Source organism: Gymnoscopelus microlampas (genome assembly GCF_963454915.1).
Source record: "Gymnoscopelus microlampas genome assembly, chromosome: 11".
NCBI classification, from domain to species: domain Eukaryota; kingdom Metazoa; phylum Chordata; class Actinopteri; order Myctophiformes; family Myctophidae; genus Gymnoscopelus; species Gymnoscopelus microlampas.
In genome coordinates this window covers 53211731-53236043 of record NC_139948.1, presented here as the reverse complement: position 1 = coordinate 53236043, position 24313 = coordinate 53211731, and the positions used below count along the sequence as shown (strand labels likewise).

The following is a 24313-nucleotide window of genomic DNA, read 5'->3' as shown; positions in this document are numbered from 1 at the left end:
CCCAGTTTGCTCCAGTGCCTTATTCCTTCTAAACATTCTGTACTAGTCCTGATCCTGTGACGTACCGGTCCAGCCTGGACTTCGCTTGAGGCTCAGATGGATCTCTCTCTCTCTCTCTCTCTCTCTCTCTCTCTCTCTCTCTCTCTCTCTCTCTCTCTCTCTCTCTCTCTCTCTCTCTCTCTCTCTCTCTCTCTCTCTCTCTCTCTCTCTCTCTCTCTCTCTCTCTCTCTCTCTCTCTCTCTCTCTAAATGATAATCTGTACATTGAAACTATAGAAACTATAGGATACCAGGTCAACAACTTGTTTAAAAGCAGTGTTTTTCAAACTTTTTCATGTCAAAGACCCCCAAAATGATATGTATTTGGCCGCGGACCCCTATCTCAAAATATTTTGTTCCAGGGACCCCCAGAAGCAAAGATTTGAGTTACAAATGTTCGCTTAAAAACTATCTATATATTAAAAGATTTTTATGATTTTTCAAAAATAGCAGATCTAAAAGTTCATAGTTCTTTGCTTTGAGCTTGTATATCTGCTATTTTTGAACAGCCAAAGTAGAAAATATGGTTGAAGTGGTTAAATTGATTGTGATGCTATATTAACACATTTTGCTGGGGTAAATAACATATTTATGATACTAAAACTGTTGAAAGATGTTCTGTTGCAATTTCCCCACAGCTCATATTGCATAATAAACACACACACACACACGCACGCACGCACGCACGCACACACACACACACACACACACACACACACACACACACACACACACAGGTCTAATGATTCTAATAATGACATAATCAAATGTAACTCACCTCCTGGATCTGTATCTGTCTGCAGTAACAGTAAGGTGTTCAGTTATGTTTATAATCCATTGTGTTTACATGTTTGATGCAGGATGTCTCTTTATTGTGGATAAACTGATGTCAGGTTTTCATAAGTTTGGTTTAATAAAAGCTTCTCTGTCAGAGCTTTGAACAACAACTCTTTAACCTGTTAATACCATCTACTGTTTACTGTATGTTTAGACAATATAGCCTACAATAACACTAACAATCACAACTTCCTCCTACAGAGTACAGACGGGTGACACGTCAATCTAATCAGATCATTCAGTTCCACCTGTGTGAGAGGAGAGGAAGCACAAACCTGAGCCTTCAAAATAAAAGCAGGTTTAAAGGACCTTAATTTTCACACTAAACACTGTTATTGTGTTATTGTTATTATAACAGCGTTCTGGAGTATCAGATATGATGACAAGTTGAGATGAGTTTTAATCAAACTGTCATCACTGTTTTTTGCCTCTTTGGCAATGATATTATAGCAATGATTTATTATCCTATATTGTATATAAGGCTGCTGCCTTTGATTGAGTTACTTTTTGTTCTCTTTCTCTTCTGCTCTGTAATTGCATTTGTTATTTTTATGCATTGTGATATAATTTTATAGTTGTGTTTCCTTTACTTGATGCTTTTGCTCATTGAATTGCTTTGATGTTGAAATGTCCTATACAGATAAATATATATGCCTACAAATACAATGTTCTTACCATGCCTGCCAGTAGGCTACTTGTTTAACATGACCTATAACTGACTGACATAATGTTATCTACTGCTATATTATTAATGACATACTTAATAAAGGAGAGGAGAGGAGATTTACAAACTGATCATTTCAGATAATTGTGTGAATCTGCTCCACTGCACCGCCTGCTGTCAGACTGTGACATTACAACCTCTGACATGAACCCATTTCAAAGGAGTTGTTTCTCCTACAGGACATCCTGTAGTGACATCATTTACAATGTAAACTATAGGTTCACATGGTAAACCAAGAACCTACAGCATCAGTGTAAACAATACACTATCACTAATCATGTTTAGATTAAGAGCTGCTGGAGTGAGTTTAATAATGTTGGCATTGAACTCATATAAAACAGCAGCATGGGGAGATACATAGGCTAATAATCAGAAATATACTGAGGACAAGGATGCATGAATTGAACACAGACTGAAACAAGTTGAATTCACTCAGTCAGTGTACCAGCCAGGTGTTGCTTGCTGGCCTTGACAGCATGCAGATTAGTTATTTTTGGCAAGTGACCATCATACAACAGAGAGTAGTAGCCTTTAGGCTAAAGGAGGCTTAAAAGCCATTTATATAGTGTATACTCTTTTGTTGATATTCAGGTCATATTCAATGGACATTAACGTTGACTGAATTGATGAGCTTGATGATTTAACATCTTTATAACGTCGCTTTCAAGAAAAAACACTTCAGCAAGCATGGTAAGTCAAACTAAACATCGTGCTATATCCTAATGTTCATTATGTAGCCATTGTGTTTGATGGCTGGTCCAGTAGGCCTACAAGGCTACTGGGTCCTGCTCGCAGAGGAAATAATTTGACAGCTTCAGGACAACTTTGTTTCTTTACAACCAAGGTTTATGTTTTAGATTGTAATTAAAGTAAATAAAAGATGAGTGTTAAAATTTTAAAATATACTGCTTTCTATAGTTTTAGCAATTTTCGTGATCTTTTTTTACAGTGGGCGGGGGCATTCTGTCCGGTGGCTAAATATGTATTTTTTTTACACAATAACCCTTCATTTTCTTCATTATTATTTACAGTAGCTCTTCTATCCCCCAATAACTCACATCTGGCCATCAAAGACCACAGGGCCTTTTTTATTGTGTAAAAAAGGCATATTTAGCCACCGGACAGAATGCCCTGGCCTGCCCATTGTAAAAAATATCGCAAAAATTGCTAAAACTATAGAAAGCAGTAAATGAAAAAAACAATAAGACTCATCTTTTATTTACTTTAATTACAAGCTAAAATATAAACCTTTGTTGTAAAAAACTAAAGCTGTCCTTTAACCGCTTCTACTTGATGTCTTTGTGTATGTGATGTGACGTGTTTATGTCTATAACTGCCTAATGTATTGTGTTGTTGGGTGAGTTTGTGTCACTGTCTGTGGTCAGGAACATGTTTGTTTGACAGAATTATTTGGTCCTCAATCGGCAATTAATGTCTGGATTAGGCTTTAAGTGTGTCTCCTGAGTCTTGTGGTGCGTAAGGGGGGCATACAAAAAAATGATCAGCCCAGGGACCCGTGGTGATTTAACACCGTGGTGAGTTGAACTGAACTTGATACAATTATTTTTGGAAGTTGTGTTAAACAGGTGATGCTGCAATGTTTACATTGTTGATTGCTGAGTTTCGAATAGCTGGTGCAATGCAATCCAAAGGTACATAAGAAAATAAAAAGTAATACAAAAACGTGATTTATAACTGATAACCATTCGATGTCCTTCAGTTGGCTCTGCATGTTGTTATAAAATCTAAATCATTCTGGTTTAAATGTTATTGTTGAACAGACACTGCTGGGGAAATTAATAAGTGAAAATTACATTTTTGACCACTAGATGGAACCATTGTATAAGTTTTAAGGGCAGGGTGATTCTCCACACTGACTTCCTCTGTTATTTTCAGTAGAACAAACATACAGTGCCTATTAATAGTATAAACTATGATGTTTGTCAACATGCTGTGTGTTTCAGGTCATTTCAATCAATCTAAAACAATATGTCATCATGTGGCCTAAAGACAATATGGAAGAATTTGATACAGTAGGTTACAGTATTTAACACACAAGTTAAACCATTAACTGTTTAAACAATACATGTATCACACTCCAACAGCTTACATTTTGGGCAAGTTGAGATCAATTACTCCTACATGAGGTTAACCATGTGGAACAGAGTGACTGTGACTGACGGACAGAGGTTTCCTTATTTATATGTAGGATGACCTGAACCCATTACCATTAGGACATGAGGCCAATTAAAAAAGTTTTCTAAATCCTAATAGTTTTTTTTTAATATAAAAAAATAAAAAAATATTTTAAAAAATATATATCTCAAAATATTTTGTTCCAGAGAACAAAGCAGAATGCTGCTTCACCGTATTTTTTATATGTCATTTTAGGCACCTCGAGTAGGTCAGCACTTGAAGACCTGAGGGTCCGGTTTGGAACATGTCTCTCTAGGCAGTCATAGAGGTAGGAAGGTGCCAGACCATTTAGAGCTTTATAAACTATTAAAAGAATTTTAAAATCAATCCTAAAAACAACCGGGAGCCAGTGTAGTGAAGCTAGAACTGGAGTGATATGTTCTCTCATCCTAGTTTTAGTTAAAATTCTGGCTGCCGCATTTTGAACAAGTTGTAATCTGTCAGTTGTTTTCTTAGGCAGGCCAGAGTAGAGTGCATTGCAGTAATCAAGCCGAGAGAAAACAAAAGCGTGGATCAGCGTTTTTGCGTCGTCTAACGACAGATAGTCTCTAATTCGCGCAATATTTCTAAGATGAAAGAAAGCAATCTTGGTGACATGATTAATGTGTGCATTAAAATTCAATTCAGAATCGATAATAACCCCCAGGTTCTTTACTGTGGTGTTACTTTCTACAGCCAGGTTACCAAGTCTACTTATTATTGATTCTCTCTGCTCACTGGAGCCAATTATGAGAATTTCTGTTTTATCCTCATTTAGCTTAAGAAAGTTCTCACTCATCCAGCATTTTATACTGGACAGACAGGTCAACAATGGGTCTAGAGCGCAGGGGTCGTCTGGAGCTACCGAAAGATACAGCTGGGTATCATCAGCATAGAAATGGAAGTTCACTCCGTGATCGGCGATGAGTTCTCCCAGTGGTAGTATATACAGGGAGAACAATAAGGGACCCAGAATTGAGCCCTGTGGAATACCAGAACAGATGTCATGTTTGTCTGAGTCAAAATTAGCTAGGCTGACAAAATAGCTTCTGCCTGTTAGGTAAGAGTAAAACCAAGACAAGGCTGTGCCTGACAAACCAATCCAGTACTCCATGCGTTGTAGTAGAATTGTGTGATCAATCGTGTCAAAAGCAGCGGTTAAGTCAAGGAGTAGGAGAACAGATATATTTTTGTTGTCAGCGGACACCCTAAGATCATTAATTACTTTTACAAGTGCTGTTTCTGTGCTATGACCTTTCCTGAAGCCAGATTGGAATTTGTTATGAACCTTATTGTTCTGTAGGAACACATCCAGTTGATGAAAGATAGTTTTTTCTAAGACCTTTCCCAGAAATGGCAGATTAGAGATTGGTCTATAATTACCCAGCACCATAAGCATTTTGTCAACATTTTTAACACAATGTCTCTCATCTCTTGTATAAATATGTAAATGAATGTCTATGTTTAGCTTGGATCATCATCATAGTAGATTAAATGTAACTGTCGTGTCGATGGTGCAAATCTAGATTAGTGTGGAGAGAAGAGAAGTGAATTCCTGTGCAAACCAAACATAGCTTTTAGGTCTAAATCAACAACCATACGTAGCCTACAAAACTGACTCTATTCACACGTCAATATAATCGTCAAGTTCGACCATTATTATTATGGTAGTCTATAAAGGAGTCATTCAAAAACAACAATGTGAAACAATTAATGTCAAAAGTCAATAGTTAAAGTATTTTAAAAGTAGACTTTTAAAATACTGATGACAGCACATGGACCAGTTTCATGAACAGAACACATGGTTGAGATTTCACAAATAGATACATGTTTTATCTTTTAGCTTTAATGTCTGACTGTACCATGTACTGTTTACATGTCTGACTAATAAAGTATTCAATCAATGCAGTCAGATGATGTGTGGTTTGTCTGAAAGTGTCTCGCCAAGTTCCTTTTCTGATTTCAGTTCCTTTTTCCTATTTCTTGGCTGTAGAACTCTTGAATGTCGTACTTCCCTTTCTTTACCATCGTTGAATAGATTTAGTTGTTAAGACAAACACATTTACCATTCCACATGTACAAAGTAATTGTCACATCACACGATTATAATGTATATGCAGTGTAAAATAGTGGGTGAAATAATTGTTTTATTCTCAACATCACAGTTACAGGAAGAGAGAGAATAATAATTAGACATATTTCATCACATGGGGGAAATTAGCAACGGACAAATGATTGGGTCACGTGCAGTTCCTATCATTTTGACAATGTCAATGACCGCTTTTGGAAGTGCTCAAAGAAAAACTGGAACCTGTGGTCTAGTGTTCGTGCAGTGAGGAGAGGATGTGGTCTTTGACTCGCTGAACACTTCACTTTTATGTTTCTGAGAGCGTGAGAGCGGTGTGTGGAAATTCCCTCTTTATCAGTTTTTATCCGGCACCCATTGATTTGTTAGAGAGTGCATATTACCACAGTTTGTTCAATTAACATTGAATCCTCACTAGCTAGCTTAACGCTAGTGATTAATGTCAGCCTACCGATTGAATGTCTATTCTTTTTATCCCACGATTTTGGAACCCTTTTTCACCCGGTGCCAATTATCTAAGTGATCCTGGGCGCTACACTCCCCCCGCCAGCCTAGGGAGGCCAGAGCCGAGCTCATGCCTCCTTCAATGCATGAAAGCCAACTGACCTTCTTGTCACCTGACAGGGGGGAGTTTCCCCAGTAGGACGTAGCGTGAGGAAGGAACAGTTCCTTTCCCCTCCATCAGGTGCCCTGGCTGTCATGGGGGAGGCGGTATAGCGACCAGGATTACTGCATGTTTTTGTGAGGGTATTACCTACCCTAGGAGACACGGGGAGAACATGCACACTCCACACAGAGTAGGCCCTTTCACCAACCCCACCTAGGGTGTTGTTGCTGCTGCTGACGAACTATTTCTGAAATACAGCTCAGAAGAGTGGGTTGTGCACGTCCAATTCCCTCCTGTGCCGGACACAAAGTGACAGTTCAAAAGAAATAAAGTCTGCACAACAGCATTGCTCCTAAGTGTTTAGTTTACTTTAAAACACAGAATAAATGATATGGTACAACGTTTCACCAGTCAGCCTGATGAAGGCCAACAGCAATGCTGTTTTGCAGACTTTTATTCTGAAATACAGCTGCCATATGTTTCATTTCATTTATTGTAAATATACTTGCAATACATTTTGGTTGCAATTCCTTGGAGGTGCAACTGCCTATGATAAGCATTCATCTAAATGTCACTACTTGACCAGTGAGTGATCCTCAACGTTTTCAATTTGACCTACAGTATGTGCAATGTAAGGATTCTTTTGAACCCCTTTATCAGCAGTCATGGTTTGGCTTGACATGGGCTGTCTATTGTAGGTACAGAGATAACAGTGAAAGGCTTGTACATTCTATTTGTATTTAATTGTAGGCCTACATGTCATTATTTAGCTGGGGGCCTCATGTTGAGAACCACTGCACAATGCAACCTCCCCAGCTTTCAATGTGAAGTATTATGATGTTAACAAAGGAAAGGATATACTGTACTTAGCAAAACTATAGATCATAAGCATGCACGTTTACTGGCCTTAGATAACATATTGAATGTGCTGTTCAAATAATGTGGCATCAACTGGCTGTCTTGAGTTTGTTGGTGAAAGAATCAGCTAAACCAGTGCCTCCCAAACTAGGGGTCGGGACCCCCAGGGGGCTCCTCAAATTATTTCGGGGGGTCCCCAGATGATTATCTTAATGTGCAACAACGTTTTCTCACTCGACTGTAAACAAACCAACAAGTGTATACAGGGTATCTGCACTTTCTAAAGTTACAATTTAATGACCTTTAAAAACGTTTTTGCCAAATTGACAAACATGACTTAAGAAAGAGGCAAACTTTGTGAAAATAGCCTCGCAGTGTGAAGCTTGTAGATCTACAGTGAGAGCTTGTAGATCGGCTATTTTCTATCTGTGGAACCAAGTCAAACTAAAAGTAATGCCTACAATTCCAAGTGCTTGCAATCCATGCAATTGTGTGTCATATGTGGGATGGCTGGATAAAAACAAGAAACTGACTCAGTTGCACAAAAATGGATTATGTCGTATGTGTTTTTTATCATTAGCACAGAGGTGGGCAAAATGTATTTCCAGGGGGCCATACTGACTTAGATAAAGTGAGTGAAGGGCCACACAGCTTGAAACAGTTCTGCATTATGTTAAAAGGCATGAATTTGGTAGACATGCCAGTCTACTTTACAATAAAGTACTTGCTTTCACAACAATACTTTTCAGTTACAAAATGTAACTCACAATTGTTCGGTTAAAACATTTTTACAGCTGTACTGATTTTATCACTCTAGTGTACTCTGGCCTTACAATGAAAAGATAACATGCATAAAACAATCCACGTTAATGCCTTATCAACTTCTAAATGAGCCTACTGATATGCACCAGTCCAAAGGTCACTGATAGAACACATTGCATTATATTATAAATATAGACTCAGGGCAGAATGTTTCACTGTTACATTATAAACATAAAACATTTGAGTGCATATGGATGGAGGAGAGTTGAGTTAAATAACATTTTCTCAAAACCATTAACATAGAGCAGCCTTTTAGAATGTGGATTTTTTTGGGGGGTCATTTTGTTTTTCTTTTGGACTTGGCGGGCCGGATTGAGATGGTCAAAGGGCCGGGTCCGGCCCCCGGGCCGTATGTTGCCCATGTGTGCATTAGCATGTCATCAGTAATGCAAAGCTTGTTTACTGTAAGTTTAGTCCATATAATGTATAGTATACTGAAGGACAGTGACAGACCATGAGTACGATCAGTTATTATTTTATACTTAAATGGAGCTGGTTCTGTGCCAGTACATCTTGGTTGTTGTCCCAGGTACAGGTTGACCTCGTAAGTTGTAGTTGATCAAGACATTTCCCAGAAATGATCCCCTGACACAACTAGAAGTGAAAGTCTGCAGCTCCCTGTCTTGTTATTTACACAACAAATTAGAATTGAATCATCTTGGTTTTAGTTTTTCAAACATCATATCTGATGTCACGTCATTCATCCTAAAATCTTCTGCTTCTATAAATCAAGGTTTTCCTCATAATACCTGAAAAACTAAAACTAAATGCAAACGAAACTGTATAACTAAACTACAGCATATTAGTCGTGTGTTTCTGCTTACATGAAAGAGACTATGAAACTATTTAATGAAGGTGTTTTGTGAGGTCACAGTGACCTTTGACCACCTGCTTTTAGTTCATCCTTGAGTCCAGGTGAACATTTGTGTCAAATGTCTTGACATTCCCTGAAGGCCTGAGAAATTACTTTCCCAAAAATGGGACGGATGGACAGACGGAAATATTGACAGATGGACAAGCACCATGTACAGTACAGTAGTATTTATATAAGTTTAATTTATGATAATGTTCTATTATTTCTATGTCTGATTTGTCTCCATGTTCTTCTATTGCAGAAGGATCCACGTATAGACCAAGGCTCCGCCCCTGGACGGCCTCTCTGTGGTTCAACTGTACTCAACGATCACTCAGTCTTTATTTCTCTCTTGTAAAGAAGCTTCTCTCCACCTCTTCTCTCTCTCACAGTGAGTATATAATATTACTGTGTGTGTGTGTGTGTGTGTGTGTGTGTGTGTGTGTGTGTGTGTGTGTGTGTGTGTGTGTGTGTGTGTGTGTGTGTGTGTGTGTGTGTGTGTGTGTGTGTGTGTGCACGCAAGCACACAGTGTTGGTGTGCGTGTACAGTATTTCTACATTGTTCCACCACTGGCTGTCACTCTGATTATGCATATTTTTACTATCATAAAATAGCAAACATAAAAACAGCAAATCCACTTTCCCAGACTTCCCTGACTCTCCTTGTTAGTGAGTGAATTCATCTTGGTTTCTTGATTGCTCTCAGAGCTGTTTATTACATTATGCTCATATTAAATATAATAAAGACCAGATCAGAATGTACATGTTTGTGAACAAACAGGTGTTTCTGGGTTTTTGCCACTCAGTAGGCGTTCCCGCATAACTTCCGGGTACGATGATGTCACGCACATAGCCTCTTTAGCTGAGTGGTTAGTACAGGCAGAAAGAAGCTCTTTGTTGTTGCAGCTCGATCCAGGCCATGCTATGTTACTTTTAAATTAAGTAACTAGTTACTCTTTGACTCAGTTACTCAGTAAGTAGTAACTATAACTAGTTACTTTTTTAAAGTAACTTTCCCAACACTGCCTTTAGTTAGTTATAGGATGGGTAAATGCAGTGCACAAAAAACACACAGAAAGGAGTGGGGACTAAATGAATTAATTAACCTGTATAATAATATATTTTACATAAAAAAACAATGTCAGGAGAATATTGTCCTGATATGGCCTGTTTGTTCTGAAGGTGTGTCACTGCAGTCATTTCCTTGTTCTGTTTTCATGAGAGACGTCACGCAACCCCCCCCCCCCCCCCCCCCCCCTTCCTCACCACACACACACACACACACACACACACACACACACACACACACACACACACACACACACACACACACACACACACACACACACACACACACACCACCTGTAATCACTGTCATTATTTAGCTATTTGTGGAGCATTTCAGAACAGGTTGTGTGAACAGGTTTGTACAGTTATTGTTTGCATGTCTGTTCTCTTGCCTGAGGCTTGCGTGACATGTTTCATTTATATGATAAAATAAATAAAAGACGCACAAACAGCTGCTGCTCCCAGTAATTTAATGTGCAAAAATACAACATTTTGAATTTACCAGTTCCATATTCACACATTATGCATTATTTATGTTAAAGGCAATCCTACTCTTGAGAAAGTGTTGACAAATGACATGAAAGAAAATAGGAGAAGTAGTCATTAGAGAAGTTACAATGTAGCTCACAAGTAGATACAGATGACCTCAATTAATTAAACAATTAAACACATAAGATACAACCTACACAAACAAGATCATTTTTCATAGATAGATCACTGATGAGACAGTAGGAGCTGTAGGAGAGGCAGACAGAATGATTCAACACAGATCTACACATCCATTTAAATCAGTACCATTGTGTTGAAATGAACAGCTGCTGACTTTTAGGGTTGTTTGTCCTGATGTTGGATGTGTGCTCACTGATACGTGTTTGAGAGCCCTGCTGGTCTGTCCCACGTTGTTCAGGTGATAGTTTATCTTATTTGAATCTTTTTTTACGGTGTGTGGATGACTCCGCCAAGCCCAAAGCGTGGCGGAGACAATGTTTTGCACCCTGTCCATCCGTCAGTCCGTCTGTCCGTGCGTGTGTCCATTTGTCTGTCTGTGAGCAGCTAATCTCCGGCAGCGTTGGGACGATCACAGCAAAACTGTGCACACACACACTCCCTGGATGCCAGTGCAAAACCTCAGCCCCGGATTTTTTGTCGATTTTTGCAAAACAATTTTTTTGACAGTATACCTTTTTTTTGTCCAAACATCACACAAATCGGTACACAGTATCTCTGTCATTAAACAAAACGGGTCTTTCAGATTTGACATATTCTATCCTGATTGGCTAAGATTGGCTTCCAAAGTTTGCAGGAGTGCTTCGTTTTGAACAAAATGCCTCAAATCATGAACGTGATGAATGTTTAAGTGTTGTAATAAGAAGGTTCATCAACATTCAAATGTTGGTTCCTGAAAAAAAGGGGGGGGGATGAAGGAAAAAAAAATCAATCAATCAATCACTCAATCACCTCCACGAGGAACCTTTGGGGTCTGTTTATGCTAAATATGTGCATAAATTACTGTAGTACCAAAAGAAGTTTGTACTGTGGTTTGTGTTTGCAGTTCGCAAGTTGAACCTGTAAACATATTATGTTGTATTTGTGGATGTAGATTTTCTATTTTGAAAATCAAAAGATTTGTGAACATAAAAAAGTATGAATGCAAACCAGTTGTTAACAGACAACACACAGTTTACAGAAAGACATTTGGTATGATTTATTTTAGTTTTTGTTGTTTTCTCATTAACACAGATGGCGGCAGAACAAGTTGTTTTTCTTTCTACTTGAGTAAAAGTAGCAATAATACCACAATGTAGAAATATTAGAAGTAAAAGTCCTCCAATACAAAATAGTATTTGAGTGAAAGTACAAACGTATTGGCATCAAAATTTGCTAACAATACCAAAGTAAAAGTACTCATTATGAAACATTTAAATTAAAAAAGAAATGAAAATAAACTCAAGTGGATGGAGAAGTCCACACCACAACTATATCAAAGACAATGCTGAACGATAGATATACAGTAGTTATTAGTGTGGTTGCCCTAACAGGGCAACCAGACTATAGTACTCTATACTCTTTCTTTACATCTTTATAGATAAACTTTATTTCAAACCGCATCTCCTCCCACAGTTTTTATCCCCTAATGTTGTGCCATATATCAAAAAAATCACACCTGTGTGAAGGTAGCGGTGCCTTTGAGCACTATGTTACTATTCATGTCATGAATAGTAACATAGTGATGTCATGAATAGTGACCAATCAGAACCTTGGCGAGCCTGACCAATCAGAACGTTGACGGACCTGACCAATCAGAACCTTGGCGAGCCTGACCAATCAGAACGTCGACGGACCTGACCAATCAGAACCTTGGCGAGCCTGACCAATCAGAACGTTGACGCAAAAGCCAGGTATAGAGGGCTAATATCCGCGCCGGTTTTTAGCGCTGGATTCCTTGGGTCATTACGCAACTTTCCATATAGGCCACGCCCATTTGCGTCGGGATAGATTTTTTGATATTGATTTATTAGTGCATTAAATTTCCCCATCCACTTTAATGGGAATTGCAAAAAATCCCGTTCAAGTATTTTTTTCTCGGAAACCGTAAGGGCTACAGTTACAAGATTTGGAGGGGAGGTTAATAGTTTTTTGCAAAATTATTACGAAAATAATCACACCAGTCGGCCACATGGTGGCGCTATAACAGCCCACTTTACCTTTTGGCCTATAACTCTTGAACCGTAGGTCGTAAAATCACAATTTTTTCCAAATCTCACAAAAATCGGTACACGTGATGTATGGACCCATGCGATAAACCTATCCAAGCGGAATTTTGATAGTCCCTACCGTTCGTCCGTAAATGGCTTCCAAAGTTAGCGGGAGGGGCCCGTTTGACAAAAAATGCCAAAAATCACAAACGAAACGTCCGGTCAATCCCAAATTTTAATCACATGTCAAAGGTGGTATACTAAACCAATCTCCAAAAGCATTTCCACTTTGACCCATAGGGGGCGCCACAAATGCGCAAAATGTAACCGTTTGCTGCAAAAACATTATTTCGGGGTTGATCGATCCTTTCAAAATGAAACGCAAGCGATCTCATGACAGACGTGACGATGTAATTGGCGCAGCCTCCGACGGTATCCATCCCGGCGTATTCTTCGAGTCCCGGCGGCCGCAGCCCGCGACCGGCGTCGGCGCAACCACACTTTGCAATTGCCCTGAATTGCGACGCGTCTAGTTGTAAATAGTACTTGATGTGAACGGATTAGAGCCTCCTCAACGGCATGACAACAATAAATAATACAATAAGGACATTCCAAATAAGTGTGTGTGTGTGTGTGTGTGTGTGTGTGTGTGTGTGTGTGTGTGTGTGTGTGTGTGTGTGTGTGTGTGTGTGTGTGTGTGTGTGTGTGTGTGTGTGTGTGTGTGTGTGTGTGTGTGTGTGTGTGTGTGTGTGTGCGTGCGTGCGTGCGTGCGTGTGTGTGTACCTTTCTACAGGGAACAGGTCCTGTGTGCGTGTGTGCAGGGTTGCATTGTTCATGGGATTGTTCATCAAGCCAATTTGAACAGGAGCACACACAAGCACATGCATAGCTTTAAAACAATAATACAGTTATCTCCATCTTGATATCAGGGCAAGATGTCCAATTTCTTCATCATTGTGACTGGAGAGGCCTGTGGTGCCCAGGAACAAATCGTTAGAAAACTTGAACATAAAGGACTGATTCAGAAGAAATCTGTGGAAGAAAGTGACTACATCCTGGCTTTCTGTCCAATCCCCTCACGAACTGGAACTGATGTCCAAGAGGCAATGGAAAGGATTCCAAGTGAGAAATCCTCTTATAAGAGTTTTTGGATAAATTGTTGTATAAATCATCCATCCAGATTAATTAATGTATTCATTGTATCTCTGTTGAAAGGTGGTAAACCAGTGATTCTGGTGGTGATGCGTCACAGACATGATGTTCCAGCTCATCTAGATGACAGCAGTAGACATGTGACCAGAGATGATGTCATCCTCACTGTGGACACTCTGTTCTGGAAAGGTGAATTCCTGAACTGCAGCCACAATGAGAAAGCCTTCAGAAAAGTCCTGGATGCTGTTGGTTATTCTTCGGTACTGGCTTAATTTACACATGAATAATATTTTCTTATTATTGTTTTTTTTTAACAGTAGTGTGGGGGCCTCTACTACTGTACATGGAGGTCTGAGTACAGGGTCAGGTGAAGAACAGTGCTCCTTGAAGCTTGTTAGGGATTATCAGTGTCTTGCTCAACCATTATGCCTAGAAAGTTAGGTTGGGAGTGTTAACTACAAGATTTGTATTTTGAACTTTAAAATGCAATACAATTATGAAAGATCAATATTTCTAACCACATTAAGGAGTTTAAATGATATAATGATTTAATTAATCACAGTAAAACTGAACTCTTTAGATCATACCACTAACCACTTTTTTTGAAAAATAAACTTTTATAATTCAATATTCTAAAAACTGACCCATCTGAATAATACGTGAGAAGATTTTGGTGCATTATTACTTTTTGTATGTCAGATTGAACAAAACAAGTTACGTTGGGTGTTAAGGAAAATTGTGTATTTACCAATTGTTTTCCCCATTTTTATTTTCATGAAGGGGTTCTTGTTTAACTTATATCATTATTTAATTAATCACAAATGCAAATTAACCCTTTAGATGCCAGTTTTACAAACTACATTGAAAAACACACTTTCCTCTCAAATGTCTAGGGAACAATCACTGCCAAAAGTTACCTCACAAATTCACCTAAAAAATACACAAATTCCCCTAACCAGGCATAAGGGTTAAGGACATGTCGGCAGGACAGAAGGGGGTTGAACCCAACTGCACTTATTTATTGTTATACTGGATAAGGACATCGGCTAAATAACTAAATATACTTGACCAGTATATAATACATCAGTATGAATATAGTAATGATGTCACACTGGGAACTACACAAGCTGTTGTGCTCGCTGTCTGATAACATGCTTTTTAAAGACCATTTTCCAGAGCATTAAACCAGTGGAAGCAGTGGAACCCGTCAAGAAGACAACAGGCTGGTTATGTAAGTTGCATTACAAACATAAAGAGAAAACATATTCTATGTCAGATGTCAGACCATCTTGAACACAATTTCTTCAAGGACACACTGGTGTCTGATCAGCAGAGAAATTAAGGCAATTTCTACACAACTAAAAATATATATATATGGAGCATTGCTAGTCACATCTTGTCCCATACAAACAATGAAATGAGGAGTATAGTTATTCTTATTGTTGTGTTGGTTTATTTCTGTTTTCCTACAGAGCTCTCACCCTCGTTCAACATCACTGTGTGTGTGTGTGTGTGTGTGTGTGTGTGTGTGTGTGTGTGTGTGTGTGTGTGTGTGTGTGTGTGTGTGCATACTTGTATGCATGTGTTGACGCCTTTCCAACAACAGTATAGTAGAGGCACAAATCTGCTAAAATTACAAATTGTATGTTCATGATGACCACTCTCTCTCTCTCTCTCTCTCTCTCTCTCTCTCTCTCTCTCTCTCTCTCTCTCTCTCTCTCTCTCTCTCTCTCTCTCTCTCTCAGCCCATCTCTTTGTAAATCGCCCACAGGACACAACCAGCACCAGGTAATATATTTCACTCTTACTGTACTTTGGTCTCTTGAGTCTCTGTCATTAAATTGTATTACATTTGATTTAGAAAGTTCTTAAATATGTTCTGAGGAGCTGTATTCCCAATGTGACTGAGTTTTGTGTGATGAACTGAAAGAGAAAAACAAATCTTTTAATTTTCAGTTAACATCCTACTGTATACAGTATGCTTACTGTACATATTCTGATACTCATTAATTAAGACACTTGTTACATGGTAATGTGGGTTGTGGTTTGAAGACCATGACTGTCCTATTTTAGTGTCTGTTCTTGATGGTGGTCATTTCATCTGTAATTCTGTTTGTCAATCCTCAGCACATCAGAGAAGAAGATAAAACAGGACACTGAGAGTAAGAGTTGTTGATTAAATGGCAGAATCTGTTAAAGCACTATTATGTTTTTCTTTACTTTTATTTTTTAATTAATTCCATTTTATTTTGTCCAATCTGTATGGTAGAGTATGTTGATACAATATAACTTACGGGTGGTTGTATTTGGTCTCCTGCTCTTCTATTGAGACATTTAGATTGTGTGTCAAGGTTGGACACAACCTTTTACACAATCCTGTTTCTGGTTTGAAAGTGGACCACTTTGGTAGAGGTTTGGGTTGTGTATTTACCTTACCATGATGTAGCTCCAAAGGTGGACAAGACATGAAAAATAATTGCTCCATTGATTAGAAATTGATAATTCAAAATATGCTCCTCATTGACTTACATTGTACGGTAAAACATCTCTCAAAGTCACTCTTTTAGCACATAAACAAACACAAAAAGTTGATTCAGACAATATAGAACATTACAAAACCCAATACTGTTTTTTTATATAAAAATGTTAAGATTTTACTATTCTTATCAAGAATCCCGGATTGGCTCCGTGGATCCAGATCTTCAAATAGTAAAATCAGCAGCACTGTTTATTTTTCAACTTTGTTTGTGAGCTGTTTTACCGTACAATGTAAGTCAGGGATGTCAAACTTGTGATCTGCAGCCATTTTGCGGCCTGCGGAGAGGTCCAATGCCATTTATTAAAAAAAAAGCAAATTCATACTACCTCTAACGATGCCGCTGCTTGGCGGCGCTGGCAGCTTCTTCAAACAATAGAGGCACTGAGGCAGTTATCCCCCCCACCTCGCCTCTGACAGACTGTGACAGTACCTGACTGTGACAGTACCTGACTGTGAAGGTCAACTATGGCCAAACTTTATGTGAAAATAGCCTCAACTTCGGAGGATTAAATGTTTATCATGATCAGACATCTACTCTCACACTAGCCTCGAGTCGTCTGTGATCACTGATCCCCTCCCTCCACTCGCTGCAGAGCAGCAGCAACGGGACTCACTCGCTCCCGTGTTGAAAGTTAAAGTGTCACACTCACACAGGGTTAATACTCGGCTCAATTCTTTTTCCGTATCGTATAAAAAAAGGCACGTTCAAGAATCAAGTGTTGAAGTGAGGTTTAAGAATCAAGAGAATCAAGGTTTTATTGTCACTACTCACTACTCTATAGGTACAGTACAAGAAGCAAAATAATAAAGAATAAATATTAATAATAAGAAAAACTAAGATAAGGTAAGAATATAATAATAATAATAATAATAATAATAATAATAATAATAATAATAATGATAATAATAATGATGACAATGATGATAATAATAATAATATTAATAAGCCTGCAGCAGTATTCATAGCTGCCACAATTGACGTAATACTGAATTGTTAGAACCAGAGACAAGAAAATGTTAAATTCTGGAGATACTTACAAATAATATTACTATGAAAGAGATAAAGAGATAATGTATGCATTGAGGATGTTAAAATGTCTGTGGTTCATTTAAACTAAACGGTGTATGTTCTAGCTGTAGGTCTAGGTTCTATAAAAGAGACACAAGTGGATAGAAGACGCATGCAGGCACTGGAGAAAGAAGTGAAAGAGCTCAGAGTTGAAAAGGAGGAATCAGACAGAAAAACAGAGAGAAGACTGAATGAAATAGAGAGAAGACAGAATGAACTGGACAAGGTCAACCAGGCACAACAAGGTAAAGCACAAACACATTTTCATAATTCAGAAAATATGGTTGATAAATGTATACAAATGTTGCACTTTTTAATACATAAATATGTCCTGTAACAGGAGGGACATTTGTCCCATTTCATGTGATGACTTTGGTCATAATTATTAGAGAATATTTTATTAAGCTGAACAAATATGTTTTTCTGACAGCTGACATGCCGTGTAAAATAATATTTTGTTTTGAAAAAGGTTACTATGCTGAAATGGCACCGAATAGTAGGAATTATATTTATATAATTATATCATTAATAATAAAACACATTCTCATTCAAGGTGCAACTCATCAGACCCAGGAAGTCAAAGGAGCACAGGAAAAGCTGACACCTGTGAGGCAGAAGTTCATTGGGGGAGTCTCAGTGCCCGTCGTGCATTCTATGTTGGACGAGCTTTTTCATAAGGGTGTTATCAAGCATGAAGAAATGGATACAGTTAGAACTGAAAAGCTTGTGCAAGAAAAAGCACGGATCATTTTCGACATGGTGTTGAAAAAGGGAGACAAGGCATGTTCAATAATGATAGAGATCCTTCAGAACGACCAAAACCTTAGAGAGCTGCTGAATTAGCCCTAATCTGTGGATAAATGGTGCATTTATAAAGCGCTTTTATCCAAAGCGCTTTACATAGATTGTGCATTACATTCACACACCGATGGCAGAGGAAACTATGCAAGGCACCAACCTGCTTAAAATTAGGAAATTAGGGGTTCAATGTCTTGCTCAAGGACACTTTCACCCTAACTCTGGGGGAACCCGGGATCGAACTGGGAACATTGCAGTTTTTTTTCCGTTCACTCTACACGGCCACTCTACCCCTGAGCCACTGCCGCCCCATCACACTGACATGCAAGGCCTCTGTGTGACAAAACATTTCATCAACAGCCTTACCAAACCCACCCTGGATTGTCTTCTCCCGAGTTAGTGTTGGCTAGTCTGCTCTCTCGCATCAAATGTCTACATTACATCCCGACTACATGCAGGTCATGATTACAGAGATTCATGAATCTTTAGTATATGCAATGTATGGGTACATGCTGTGTGTTGTTGCTGTCAAGCAGAAACCTTTTATCTCCATAATTCAACAATGTTCTTTTATTTTTATGTGAATGAATAATGCCCTACTCTGTGGTACAAGAGTGTCCCGTAAACATTGTGAGAGTAGCTGATCTACAAGCTCACAACACGTTTTTTTAGACTTTATTTTGAGTGAAAATGAAAGTGGTTAAGTGTGTCTGTGGGTTTTATATTGAACCAATTTCCTGAAAATGTTGCGGTTTTTGACATATTGTAGCATTGAAAGTTTCAGCAATAATATAACACATGGGTAAGAGTTTAATGGTGTTAAACTGTACAGTTAAACCTCTCATTAGTAAAGCTCGCCTGCTGTATCTTTCTTCGCTAAATATCTTATTAAGGAATGATCAGTTCATAATTAAGTTTCTCTAATGTGTGAATAACTGAATAGCTTGTAAAAAACCTTCTGCATTGTCTGCTCATGATTAAATGTTAGATTTCATATGCAAAGTTTAAAGTGTCAGCTCTAAGTATGGGGACCTTAGCTTCCTAATAAGATTCCTTTCTGGTGCTGTTTCCACTGTCTGGCCACTGGAGTCACACAAACAAGAAGACGGAGAAGCACCAGGGTCATCTTAGACCTGGACCAAAATCCCACAGTCTTGTGGTTTTTCTATTCTGGGGTCTAAATTCAGCTTTTTAAGTTTTGAAACCAGGTATTAGTCTAACCATGCAAGTCGTATTACCTGTGAAAATAATAAAGGGTTATCTTTAATAGAGAGGTTAAGTTGAATTCAACCAGCCATGGTTAAACATTACAATATGACCAGATTAATACAGTGATTACTGAATGTTGATTTTTTTGAACTGTTTGGTTGCTACTATATATGTCTGAAATGAATTCAAGGACCCCAACAGAAACAAGTCCGCAAGGACTTTTTTGGTCGGAGCATTTAGACAAAAGTATTATAAATGTAACTGTGTTGTTTTACATTCTTTTGCCTAATAACATTTTATCAATCAATCAATGGGTACAATATCACCCTGGGCAAGACCTGGGATGTTGGTTGTCTAGGAAGTTGACAACCGGAAATGGTTGAATTTTGCGGAAGTACCGCCCAAGGAAATGACGTTGATGCTTTACAAATCTCTTAACATACTCTGTGAATGAAACGAGTGTTGTGATTGGTCAAAAAATATTGTTTCCGAGGGAAACGGAAATCCTGTCCACTCAGGACTTCCTAGACACTCGCTCCTTTAGGTCGTGACCAGGCTCTTCTTTTCGCAGATGAGTGAGGCTGGGACCGAGGTTAGTACAATATAGGATCTGGTACCTTTGCTTAGCAGTAAAGTATGTCTCCATGAACACTATTTTCTGTTTTAACCCATTAAGACCTGAGGCCGCTGTTCTAAATCCTATCAGTTTTTCTGAAAAAAATATAAAAAAAAAAATTTCATGATTTTTCAAAAAAATAGCAGATCTACAAGCTCATAGCGCGGCACCGAGTGCCGCTTGTATATCTGCTATTTTTGAATAGCTAAAGAAATCTAAAGTGACACAGATGCGTTCCAGGTCTTAATAATTAATAAGCCATATACAGTATTATTAGCCTATTAGTACATTGTTAATGCAGACTAGGTGGCTAGTTTTGCGTGGCCAGACTGTTGCCTCCCACAATTTTCAAATGCTTCCGGTCGTACAATCTGGAGCACGGAAGGTCTGATCATGAACAAGCGATAAAGCGGATGTGAAGCCTCCTCCCCACCTCCGTTTTGTCTTTACAGATGCGCAAATTTGTCCTGATATAAATCAAAATCCTCTAAGCACATACCGTATAGCTTGCTGCTTAGCAGAACTTAATTTTTTTTTAAATAAATGTAAAGATATTTAAAAATATATTTTCGTGAACGGAAATGACAAACAGATGCCAACTTCTGCGTTTAGATTTCGGGAGGTGTAGTTCCAGAGTTCTACATAGCATTTGGAGATTGTGGAATAGGTGTCTGGCTACGCAAGACTATTGGCAGGAGTTGACATTTATAAAAAGTAATGGGTCGCACTCAAAGTGGCAAGACTGAGTTGACTTTTTTATTATTTCTTACATGTCTCTGAAATGAACAAACGTTTTGGCTATCCAGCGGCCTTTGTCAGTGTGCAGAATTAGGGGTGTCTGCTTCCTTTTGAGGAGGAGGAGGTCAAAAGAAAAAGTCTCCTAACGGTGTTCCAGCTTATGATGATCTAGACCAGTGGTGCTCAATCAGTCTTCTCTTGCACCCTCTTCTCAGTCCTCAGTTTTCAGGTGAATGGTGAAACCTGGGCCCTGAATTCATGCTATGAATAACGTCGTAAATCAGGCCAAACATGGTGAAATGAATGCTAATTACGGCCAGGGCGGGCCATGAGCACGGTTATGGTTTCGCGTTTGAATAAAATGGTGACGCCCCCTTGGCCTGGGAGCTTGAGAAGCTATGCCCCCTCCCAGCTGGCAACGTGCACCCCCTGCCATCGCCGTAAACATGTGCCTCAGTAGACGACGCAAAAACACAGCAACAACAACGATTTTACCTAGAAAGAAAGCTGAGGTAGTCTACACTACGATACATTCACTCTTCCACGGCCAACAAAACTGTTGAATGATGTTCCGTTGCAATTTTCCCCACAGCTCATATTGCATAATTAACACACATGCACGCACGCATGTAATTCACCATACCTGGATCTGTATCTGTCTGCAGTAACAGTAGGTGTTCAGTTATGTTTATAATCCATTGTGTTTAGATGTTTGATGCAGTATGTCTCTTTATTGTGGATAAACTCAGGGCAGGTTTTCATGAGTTTGGTTTAATAAAAGCTTCTCTGTCAGAGCTTTGAACAACAACTCTTTAACCTGTTAATACCAGCTACTGTTTACTGTATGTTTAGACAATATAGCCTACAATAACACTAACAATCACAACTTCCTCCTACAGACGAGTGACACGTCAATCTAATCAGATCATTCAGTTCCACCTGTGTGAGAGGAGAGGAAGCACAAACCTGAGCCTTCAAAATAAAAGCAGTTTAAAGGACCTTAATTTTCACACTAAACACTTTGTGTTATTGTTATTATAACAGCGTTCTGGAGTATCAGATATGATGACAAGTTGAGATGAGTTTTAATCAAACTGTCATCACTGTTTTTTGCCTCTTTGGCAATGATATTATAGCAATGATTTATTATCCTATATTGTATATAAGGCTGCTGCCTTTGATTGAGTATTACTTTTTGTTTTCTTTCTCTTCTGCTCTGTAATTGTATTTGTTATTTTTATGCATCGTGATATAATTTTATAGTTGTGTTTCCTTTACTTGATGCTTTTGCTCATTGAATTGCTTTGATGTTGAAATGTCCTATACAGATAAATATATATGCCTACAAATACAATGTTCTTACCATGCCTGCCTGTAGGCTACTTGTTTAACATGACCTATAACTGACTGACTATCTACTGCTATATTATTAATGACATACTTAATAGAGGAGAGGAGAGGAGAGGAGATTTACAGACTGATCATTTCAGATAATTGTGTGAATCTGCTCCACTGCACCGCCTGCTGTCAGACTGTGACATTACAACCTCTGACATGAACCCATTTCAAAGGAGTTGTTTCTCCTACAGCCGGTGGAACAGGCCTGTGGTGACATCATTTACAATGTAAACTATAGGTTCACATGGTAAACCAAGAACCTACAGCATCAGTCTAAACAATACACTATCACTAATCATGTTTAGATTAAGAGCTGCTGGAGTGAGTTTAATAATGTTGACATTGAACTCATCTAAAACAGCAGCATGGGGAGATACATAGGCTAATAATCAGAAATATACTGAGGACAAGGATGCATGAACACAGACTGAAACAGGTTGAATTCATTCAGTCAGTGTACCAGGGTGTTGCTTGCTGGCCTTGACAGCATGCAGATTAGTTATTTTTGGCAAGTGACCATCATACAACAGCTCAGTAGCCTTTAGGCTAAAGGAGGCTTAAAAGCCATTTATATAGTGTATAGAGGATATGCGTGTGACATCATCATCAAACCCGGAAGTTATGCAGGAATGCCTACTGAGTGTCAAAAAAATACTTTCTGGCCTTGACAGCCCATGCATCCAAACAGAAAAGTCATATCTGATTGCATTAAACAACATTAAACATGTTAAACTCATTTTGCATGTTGCTTTGCCACTTGATTTGCCACTCGATGTGCCATTCACTTTAAGCATGCGCATATCCTCTATACTCTTTTGTTGATATTCAGGTCATATTCAATGGACATTAACGTTGACTGAATTGATGAGCTTGATGATTTAACATCTTTATAACGTCGCTTTCAAGAACAACACTTCAGCATGGTAAGTCAAACTAAACATCATGCTACATCCTAATGTTCATTATGTAGCCATTCATATGTTTGATGGCTGGTCCAGTAGGTCTACAAGGCTACTGGGTCCTGCTCGCAGAGGAAATAATTTGACAGCTTCACTTAACCGCTTCTACTTGATGTCTTTGTGTATGTGATGTGACGTGTTTATGTCTATAACTGCCTAATGTATTGTGTTGTTGGGTGAGTTTGTGTCACTGTCTGTGGTCAGGAACATGTTTGTTTGACAGAATTATTTGGTCCTCAATCGGCAATTAATGTCTGGATTAGGCTTTAAGTGTGTCTCCTGAGTCTTGTGGTGCATAAGGGGGACATACAAAAAAAAAAGATCAGCCCAGGGACCCCCACATGGTGATTTAACCCCGTGGTGAGTTGAACTTGATACAATTATTTTTGGAAGTTGTGTTAAACAGGTGATGCTGCAATGTTTACATTGTTGATTGCTGATTTTCGAATAGCTGGTGCAATGCAATCCAAAGGTAGGCTACATAAGAAAATAAAAAGTAATACAGAAATGCGATTTATAACTGATAACCATTCGATGTCCTTCAGTTCTCTGCATGTTGTTCTATAATCTAAATAATTCTGGTTTAAATGTTATTGTTGAACAGACACTGCTGGGGAAATGAATAACTGCACATTACATTTCTGACCACTAGATGGAACCATTGTATAAGTTTTAAGGGCAGGGTGATTCTCCACACTGACTTCCTCTGTTATTTTAAGTAGAACAAACATACAGTGCCTATTAATAGTATAAACTATAATGTTTGTATACATGCTGTGTGTTTCAGCTCATTTAAATCAAACTAAAACAATATGTCATCATGTAGCCTAAAGACAATATGGAATAATTGGATACAGTAGGTTACAGTATTTAACACACAAGTTAAACCATTAACTGTTTAAACAATACATTTATCACACTCCAACAGCTTACATTTTGGGCAAGTTGTCCAAAATGTCCATGTGGAACAGAGTGACTGACAAATAGAGGTTTCCTTATTTATATGTAGGATGACCTGAACCCATTAAAACCTGAGGCCGCTTAAAACAAAATTCTAAATCCTAATAGTTT

The 24313-nt window shown here is 38.5% G+C and overlaps 1 protein-coding gene across 1 annotated transcript; it reads left to right on the top strand.

Annotated features, from left to right (window-relative positions):
* Window positions 1–13699: 13699 nt before the first annotated feature.
* Window positions 13700–16092, top strand: LOC311054864 (uncharacterized protein; the record flags this gene model as incomplete). The annotated part of the gene is made up of 5 exons (XM_084070861.1): window positions 13700–13886; window positions 13980–14176; window positions 15081–15147; window positions 15662–15704; window positions 16044–16092. 5 exons carry the CDS (start codon window positions 13700–13702, stop codon window positions 16090–16092), a joined length of 543 nt encoding a protein of 180 aa, XP_083926987.1.
* Window positions 16093–24313: the final 8221 nt, after the last annotated feature.